The sequence below is a fragment of the Kogia breviceps genome, chromosome 3 (assembly GCF_026419965.1).
Source record: "Kogia breviceps isolate mKogBre1 chromosome 3, mKogBre1 haplotype 1, whole genome shotgun sequence".
Taxonomy (NCBI): Eukaryota; Metazoa; Chordata; class Mammalia; order Artiodactyla; family Physeteridae; genus Kogia; species Kogia breviceps.
The window spans coordinates 47108789-47117694 of NC_081312.1; the positions used below are offsets into that span (position 1 = coordinate 47108789).

Genomic DNA, 8906 nt, shown 5'->3' on the forward strand with positions numbered 1-8906 from the left:
TCTGTGGTTGTTACCTCCTTAGAATGTCGGTTTGCTGATGTTAAGGATTCCTAGGTGCACCACAAAGCAACAACATCAAAAATCAACAACAATAACAAAAATAACTGCCTTGTTGGTTCTTAGAAGTTATGAGTTACAAACAGACTTTTCCAATTATAAAAACGTTGCCCCAGCCTGTCTCCAAGCCTCCTCTGTCCTCAAAAGGGTGAGGTCTGGAGGGGCAGGGGAAACTAGACTGTTTATTAGGGCTGACTTTCTGAGGGTCACCAAGGCTTTCCACAAGAAGCATTTTAAAAAATGCTTTGGAAGGCAAGTCATCATTTTTCAATAGCCAAAGAGGTACCTGGTACCTCTTTTAAGCACACAGCTCTGAGCACAGCCTGTTTCTCAACGTTTGGTAATCCTTTAACAATTTATGGAAGGCCTCCCTTTAAACCCATCCAACAGCTCCTTTCTCCATAACCTGATTTTAAAGGTGTTTCATTATCTCTAATTACTCGGGTAAATGCTGATTACTCAGTGTTTTAATCATCGGTTTGGGCAGTAGCTACTCTAAACTCAAGAGAAGCCCAGACTTCCCTGGGTATTTTTTGGAAGGTACTGCGACTAGTCGATGCATGCATTTTAGTACCTCTGCACGTGGTCCCCAGGTGAGCCCCGAACGCTTCCCGGAGCTTGAGGCAGCGGCGTTCCAGCCTGGGCAGCAGCTGCTGACTCGGGCGCTGCCCGGGTTTCCGGGACCAGGGCCGGCGAGGCGAGGCCCGGCGGCGGGATGGGAGGATGTGGGCGGGGCTCCCATCCCAGAAAGGGAGGCGAGCGAGGGAGGAGGGAAGAAGGGAGGGGCTGCCGGAGAAGAGGAGGAGGAAGGAAAGAAAGAAAGAGAGAGAGAGGGAAAGAGGAGGAAGAAGATGCGGGAGGGCAGAGGAGGAGGGAGGGAGGGAGGAAAGGGGAGCGCAGCTCGGCCCGGAAACTAGGTGAGTTTGGCATCAGAGCCGAGGGACGGGAGCCTGCGACGCCGCTGCAGATCAGGGCTGAGTATCTCGCCTCTCTCCCTGATGGGATTCCCGTCCACGCCGTCTCGAGCCTGCTGCGCCCCAGTCCTCGGCCCTCGCCCAGGTTCACTGCAGCTGTTCAGAGGTCCCCAGGAGCTGCTGCTTGCGAGCCTGCTACTGCAGGGATCTATGGTGAGCAAGGCTACCTGGCGAGGGGCGGGGGTTGGGGGAGAAGGCTGAGGTGCATCCTTGGGGGGAGAAGTAGGGGGCTCTGGATGTGTCGAGGCAAAAGGTGCTCCCTTCCCCCTCCCCGGTGGTGGTGCTAGAGGTAGGGATGCTTGCGCTGAAAGTCACTTCCATATATGCCACTACCTCTACCCAGAGCACTTTCTCCGTCCGGTGGCCCCGGGCGATTTCCACGTTTGGTAGGTTCGGGGCTGGAGAAGAGCGGAGACGAGAAGCCTTTAGTTGGAGGTCGTTGGGAAAGACCGTGGGGTCTTGAGCCGATCACGTCGCTCGTGGACTAGCATTTGCGATTTCCCGGCGGGAAGGGCCAGGAGAGAAAGGGGAGAGGTGGCTCTGAGGTCCGGAGAAAGTGAGGGAACTGAGGGTCGTCGAGGTGGAGAGAGAACACCTAACCAGGGCTAGTTCCGCGGTGGTGAGCGCGGTTCTCCTGCTTCTGGAGCGTGCGCTCCGCGGGAGGGCTGCGTCTAGGGGAGTGTCACTCGACCCGGCCCCCAGCCGGCGAAAGCCCCTGAAAGCTGGCGAACCGCTGCTGCCCAACGCGCCTCCTCCACGAGCTACTCTCGTGGACTTGCAGCATCCAAGGAGCTGCTCCTCTATCATTTCACGGTGTTGGGTCTGTAGGGACGACGGCCGGGATGCTGGCCGCCCCGGAAACGCAGGTTCCCGCGGTGTCCTGTCCTTTGGAGAGTTGCTGGTGAGATGCACGGCGGACGCGTGGCTCTTACTGGCCCTCCCGGCTCAGAGCCGACGGGCAAGTGTCCCGGGATTCGCGGGTCCCTGCGGACCCCTCCCCGCTGAAGCTGCGCCCGCGACCTTAAAGGCTTTCCGGGCACCATTTGGTGAATGGTTTGTGAGGATAGCGGTTTGTGAGGATCGCGTTTTGTGGTCCTGAAGGCTTTGTGAGACGTTCAACCCCCCAGACACTGACTTGGTAAACTGAGGCCACCTCTGAACAAACTTTGGCGTTGGGCGAAAACTCGGGCAAGGAAGTAAAGGACGAGTTGCATCCCCGCCCCTCAAGAAAGAGTTCTGGAGACGAAAGTGCTTTTCGGCTTTTATCTTTTTAATTAAGAAAACTGGGGGAGAAAAATGTGATTAGAGACGAATCCTTCTGAATCCGAAGTTGAAACACAAGCCGCTCTTCCCCCGGCCTCTGGGTTTTAGCGCAGCGCGCGCTCCCGCCGCACCCTGGGAGATTCCTAGGGTCAGAGGATTGTCGGCGGACTGCGGGCGCCCGCGCCTCCCGCTGTCCCTTCGCCCGCGGGGACCGACCCTTCTCCGTGTGCTTTTGCCATTTCTGGACTCCTCCCACGGGGCATCTTGAAGGTTCTAGGCGTCTCAATAAAACTCTTTGCTCTTCCCAACCCTTTCGCAGTCAGCCCCAGCGGTGGCGCGGGAGCGGGAAAACCTAAAGCCGCTCAAAAAGCGGCGCGGCTCTCGCCGGGCGTGGACCGTCGCGCAGGGGCGCCCGCGGCCTCCACACCCGGGCTAGCGCGGTGTCGGGCGGCGCCGGGCAGCCGCGGCCGGGAGGAGGGTTGAGCGCTTTGTCCTTTACTCCTCTTCCTCCAAGCCTTCCCGAGAGTGCCCCCAAGAAGAAAACCAAGTTTGTGGGGGAGAGTGAGGTCGGCAACCTGAGCCCTCGAGCTCTGACGCGACCCAAGGCAGGAACTGGGAACAGCCTCAGGAAAGGGCGGCCGGGTGCCGTGCGCTTTGCAGAGGGAGCCGTGGGACTCGGGACCCCGGGGCAGGCCGGGCTGACTCCGAGTTGCGTGGGTCAGGTTTTTGAAAAGGCCCCCGTGCTGAGCGACCCACGCGTGCAGCATCTTCGGTTAGGACACCGCAGTAATTCCTTGAGCTGTAGGCTGGTAAAATTCTTGAAGAAATATTTGCTGCGACTCTGCAGCTGGTGCAAAGGAGGAAGGGGGTGGGGGAGGAAGTGGCGGGGGAGGAGTAGTAGTTTAAAAAAGACAAGCTGGGGAGAGAGAGAGAGTAAGAGAGAGACGCAGACGCAGAGGTCGAGCGCAGGCCGAAAGCTGTTCACGGTTTTCTCGACTCCTGGGAATGCGGTGGGATTTCCTTTCTGCGCCGGGTCGGGAGTTGTAAAACCTCCGCGACATTGAGACCTGAAAAATGCGATGCGCCCTTTCTGAGGAGACGCCTCTTTTCGCGTCTGCCCTGAGCTTTGCGCTTCGGCGTCCGCCCCTCTGCCTTGAATGGCCCACCGACCACTTTCTTCGGAGATTTGCTTTGCTTGGCGAGGGATCGCCGAGGTGCGGAGTTTCTCTCCGTAAAGGAACTGGAGGAAAGAGCCTAGCGGCGGCTCCCTCGCCACTTTCCCACACCGATTACCGCCTAAATGTCTCCCGCTCCGGCCCCGCGTGACAGGGTCCGCAGCTTTTGGCTGGGAGCTAAAGTGGCTGCCCACTTCTTCTGAACATTCGCAAGCGTTCGCCAGGGGGTGACTAGCTGTCACTGGGAGCAATATTTGGCCTCTCGGAGACCCTGGGGAGGAAGTGGGGTGCGCGCGGCGCGTGTGTGTCTGTGTGTCCCTCAGCACTTTCCTTTTTAAATGACTCGGTGGTGGCTTTCAGCGGCTGAGACTCCGCTGCCCCCAATCCCGGCCCCACTTGAGCTGGGTTCGGGCTGAAAGGCGCAGCCCTTACGGTGCCCCCCAGATCCTCGGCTTCAGGCCGCTGGCGCGAGGGCCCAGCCCGACGCACCGAAGGCTACAGGTAGAGGCGAGGACCACGTCCTCCGCGCCGTGCACCCGGGGACCGGCCGAGGGCTCCGCAGAGCGCCACCCGGAGCTCCTCCCGGACCGCTTGAGGTTTGGGGCTGCTGGCGCGGAGGCTGGCTTCTCCAGGAGGGGGCGGGGCCCGGGGCGGGCGGGGATTTGGGGGGGGTGGGGAGACGGGGGCGGGCGCGCGGGCCCTTTCACAGCCCGCCTCGGGGAGGGCGGGCTCCTCCGTGCGTGGGGCGGGGCCTCTGCGCTCACGTGACGCCTAGGGGCTGGAAGAAAAACAGAGTCTGTCTGCGCCAGAGTCTCATTATATTCAAATATTCATTTTAGGAGCCATTCCGTAGTGCCATCCAGAGCAACGCACTGCCGCAGCTCCTCTGAGCATTTCCAGCAAGTTGTTCAAGATTGGCTGTCAAGAATCATGGACTGTTATTATATGCCTTGTTTTCTGTCAGTGAGTAGACACCTCTTCCTTCCCTCCTCCCGGGAATTCACTCTGCCCTCCCCACCCGTGCTCGCCTTGTGTCCCTCCCGTCGGACCTTCCTTCCACACTCTGCTTTCTGGCAGCGCTGTCGCTTTCTTCTAGGCCGGGCAGCCGCTGCGGTCCGAGCCCGCCGGTTCTATTTAAAGTGCTCCTTGCTCCCACTCGCTCTCTCTGAGCCGTGCGTTGCAAGAAAGGGGAGCGAGAGGGGGCTAAAGAGATGGAAGGTCCTCAGCCGGGGGGGGGGGCTAAGGGCCCCCCCTCCCCACATAACTGGAGAGCACCAAGTGCCCCTGTGGCGAGTTCGTAGCTGCTTGTCAAAACTCACAGAGGTCGCTCTTGGACTCATCCCCTCCCACACACCCTTCCCCGGGAGTGAGTGAGAGGGCGCGATCAGATGCTTCTTGCTGGGCATTTCAAACTCATCAGCCACAGTAAAATAAACCCTCCAGCCATTCGGTCCGCTCCCAGACCCTTCCTCCCCCGTGCCTTCACCCTGCTCCTGCTTCTCTGCTTTCCCTCCCTCCTGCTCCGAACCAGCTGGAAGTGGTGGAAGTCGGGCTCTGGCTCGGAGGGCGGAGGAAGAAGGGGGGTGGAGGGAGACGGGGAGAGAGGCTGAAGGTCTGAAGTGGAGAGGAGAGCGATGGCATTTTAATTCTCCCTCCCCCACCCTTCTTTACCTTCTCAATGTTAACTGTTTATCCTTGAAGAAGCCAAGCTGAGATCATGGCTCAGATAGCAGTTGGGACAAAAAAAGATTAACAGGATGGAGGCTATCTGATTTGGGGTTATTTGACTGTAAACAAGTTAGACCAAGTAATTACAGGGCAATTCCTACTTTCAGGCCGTGCATGGCTGCAGCTGGTGGTGAGGGGTGTGTGTGAGGGCGAAGACACAAACTTGATCTTTCTGACCTGTTTTACATCTTGACCCTCTAGCTCTAGCCCTATGTGCGTATGCAGAGACATCTCTATTTCTCTCTAGTTATCGGTGTTTATTTATTCTTTAACCTTCCACCTCCTCCCCCTCCCCAGAGACACCATGATTCCTGGTAACCGAATGCTGATGGTCGTTTTATTATGCCAAGTCCTGCTAGGAGGCGCGAGCCATGCTAGTTTGATACCTGAGACGGGGAAGAAAAAAGTCGCCGAGATTCAGGGCCACGCGGGAGGACGCCGCTCAGGGCAGAGTCATGAGCTCCTTCGGGACTTCGAGGCCACACTTCTGCAGATGTTCGGGCTGCGCCGCCGCCCGCAGCCTAGCAAGAGCGCGGTCGTCCCGGATTACATGCGGGATCTTTACCGGCTTCAGTCTGGGGAGGAGGAGGAGGAGCAGATCCACAGCATCGGTCTGGAGTATCCTGAGCGCCCCGCCAGTCGGGCCAACACCGTGAGGAGCTTCCACCACGAAGGTCAGTCCCTGCCCGGAGTCTGGGCTGGGGAGAGCTAGTAGGGCTGCCTGGTGGGACAGTGGAAGCTCTGGGGGAGAGGGGTTCAGGTTACCTCAGAGCCCCAAATCCAGGAGGCTGGGGAACAGAGCTGCTTACTTTCTGGAGTGTTCAGAGTTGTGGCTGAATTTATTTTTTGGAGACAGAAGGGAGGGGTTGGGGAGAAGGGGAATGACACCACTCAGACGTGGGCTAGCCCCAGCCGTGTGTTTTTGCTATATCAAAGCCTTTTATGCCAAGGTTTCTGCCTTTTTTTTTCCCTGTTTTTCAAAGCACCTACTGAATTTAATATTACAGCTGTGTGTTTGTCAGGTTTATTCAATAGGGGCCTTGTAATCCGATCTGAATGTTTCCTAGCGGATGTTTCTTTTCCAAAGTAAATCTGAGTTATTAATCCACCAGCATCATTACTGTGTTGGAATTTATTTTCCTCTCTGTAACATGATCAACAAGGCATGCTCTGTGCTTCCAAGATCGCTGGGGAAATGTTTGGTAACATACTCGAAAGTGGAAGAGGCAGAAGGTGGTTGTGTGCATGTTCCCTCCTGCCTCTGCTCTGTTGGCCCCTCTTTTTCTTTACAACCACTTGTAAAGCAAACTGTGTACACAAAGCCAAGAGGGCTTTAAAAGGGAAGTCTGATGGTGGTGGAGTAAGGCGTTAACACATGGAAATTATTAGACGTATAAAGGAGATTGGGAGATTCTGTCTTTGGTGCTTGCTGAATGCTAGCTAGGCTTCGCTGGTTTGCTAGCTGCGCCATTTATCTGCTCCTTCAGATTAAACGGCATGCTTGTTTCCCCCAAATAGGCTTCCACTGTATAAGCAGAGTTCATCACTCATCGCCCAACTCTTAGCTATTTCTTGATTTTTCAGCATCTCAGATAGCTCATGTGCTTCTTTTTTTTTTTTTCTTTTCCCTTTTTCTTTTCCTCCCTGACTGTGCCTAGAACATCTGGAGAACATCCCAGGGACCAGCGAAAACTCTGCTTTTCGTTTCCTCTTTAACCTCAGCAGCATCCCAGAGAACGAGGTGATCTCGTCCGCAGAGCTTCGACTCTTCCGGGAGCAGGTGGACCAGGGCCCTGACTGGGAGCAGGGCTTTCATCGTATAAACATTTATGAGGTTATGAAGCCCCCGGCAGAAGTGGTGCCCGGGCACCTCATCACACGACTACTGGACACGAGACTGGTCCACCACAATGTGACGCGGTGGGAAACTTTTGATGTGAGCCCTGCAGTCCTTCGCTGGACCCGGGAGAAGCAGCCCAATTATGGGCTGGCCATTGAGGTGACCCACCTCCATCAGACACGGACCCTCCAGGGCCAGCACGTCAGGATTAGCCGATCGTTACCTCAAGGGAGTGGGGATTGGGCCCAGCTCCGGCCCCTCCTGGTCACCTTTGGCCATGATGGCCGGGGACATGCCTTGACCCGACGCCGGAGGGCCAAGCGTAGCCCCAAGCATCACCCACAGAGGGCCCGGAAGAAGAATAAGAACTGCCGGCGCCACTCGCTCTATGTGGACTTCAGCGATGTGGGCTGGAATGACTGGATTGTGGCCCCACCAGGCTACCAGGCCTTCTACTGCCACGGGGACTGCCCCTTTCCACTGGCCGACCACCTCAACTCAACCAACCATGCCATTGTGCAGACCCTGGTCAACTCTGTCAATTCCAGTATCCCCAAAGCCTGTTGTGTTCCCACCGAACTGAGCGCCATCTCCATGCTGTACTTGGATGAGTATGACAAGGTGGTACTGAAAAATTATCAGGAGATGGTGGTAGAGGGATGTGGGTGCCGCTGAGATCAGGCCTTCCTTGGGGACACACACACACACACACACACACACACACACACACACACACACGTCCTATCCACTACTCACCCACACACTACACAGACTGCTTCCTTATAGCTGGACTTTTATCTTAAAAAAAAAAAAAAAAAAAAAAAAAGAAAGGAAAAAAAAATCTAAACATTCACCTTGACCTTATTTATGACTTTATGTGCAAATGTTTTGACCATATTGATCATATATTTTGACAAAATATATTTATAACTACATATTAAAAGAAAAAAATAAAATGAGTCATTATTTTAAAGGTAAAACTATGTTCTTTTTCTCTTAAATCCTTTCTCTCCCTTCACCCCATCTCTTTTGGATGAGATTATTTTCTGTTAAGGGTGGGGCTGGGGGCACTGTGGAAGTCAGAGTGTGGTAACTGGAGGTGGTTAAGTTGGAAAGACAGGAAGTAAACTGATGGTGGAGGATGGTAATTGCCAGGATGAATTGTTTTCCATTTCTATTTAATGTTAACAAGGACAAGGACGTGGCATCCTCTCCCATCTGGATGACACATGCCTTGGAGAAACAGTGGGATGAAAGGAGTAGGCCAGATTAAAGACTCGGTTTGGGGCTCTTTGTACATCCTCTGTTTTTGCTCACCTGTTAGAGGTGTGTCCCAGCAAAGTGTGATGGGTAAGAGTCTCAACTCTAGGGAAATGCTTCCCACCTCTGCTTTTATGATACCCAGGGTATCTCCAGTTATTACAGGCACCAATGTTGTATTTTCAAACCAAAACTAATTTGCACACTCACATATTGACGTGTGTGTGTGTTTTAAGCATGAGTTTTTTGAGGTTTTTTTCTTTTTTTTTTCTGAGAAGTGGGTTTTATCCAATAAAATAAATAATCTGCCTTACTTTCAAAAAGTTTGGTGACCACTATTTTGATATACCACATGGTAGAAATTCTCCAGTGTTTCTGGACTTTTCCCCCTTGTCTCCTATTCCCCAGATGAAGGCTTTCATTGAATTCAAAATTCCAAGAGATTGAGCTGTGTTGGGGGGTGGGAATGACGTCAGATACTGAAGGGTCAGCATTTCCAAGTGGGCACTGTGAAAGCATCCCCCTGTATAGAGTCTCTCGAGTCAAATACCAACTCTCCTTGCATCTCTGTGCCACTCCTCCCCCCTTCCCTGGAGCTGGGCAGAAAGT

General features: G+C 54.6%; 1 protein-coding gene across 1 annotated transcript; it reads left to right on the forward strand.

Moving 5' to 3' along the window:
- Positions 1-965: 965 nt before the first annotated feature.
- Positions 966-8017, forward strand: BMP4 (bone morphogenetic protein 4). The gene is made up of 4 exons (XM_059056361.2): positions 966-1184; positions 4309-4432; positions 5495-5871; positions 6856-8017. Exons 3-4 carry the CDS (start codon positions 5502-5504, stop codon positions 7710-7712), a joined length of 1227 nt encoding a protein of 408 aa, XP_058912344.1. The 5' UTR covers positions 966-1184; positions 4309-4432; positions 5495-5501; the 3' UTR covers positions 7713-8017.
- The last annotated feature ends 889 nt before the right edge of the window (positions 8018-8906 follow it).

What these genes read in the sequence shown, in the direction of transcription:
- BMP4 (XM_059056361.2), top strand. Translation starts at nt 5,502, where the DNA reads ATGATTCCTGGTAACCGAATGCTGATGGTCGTTTTATTATGCCAAGTC. An exon ending in GAGGAGCTTCCACCACGAAG is followed by an intron (nt 5,872 to 6,855) that starts GTCAGTCCCTGC and finishes GACTGTGCCTAG; the next exon opens with AACATCTGGAGAACATCCCA.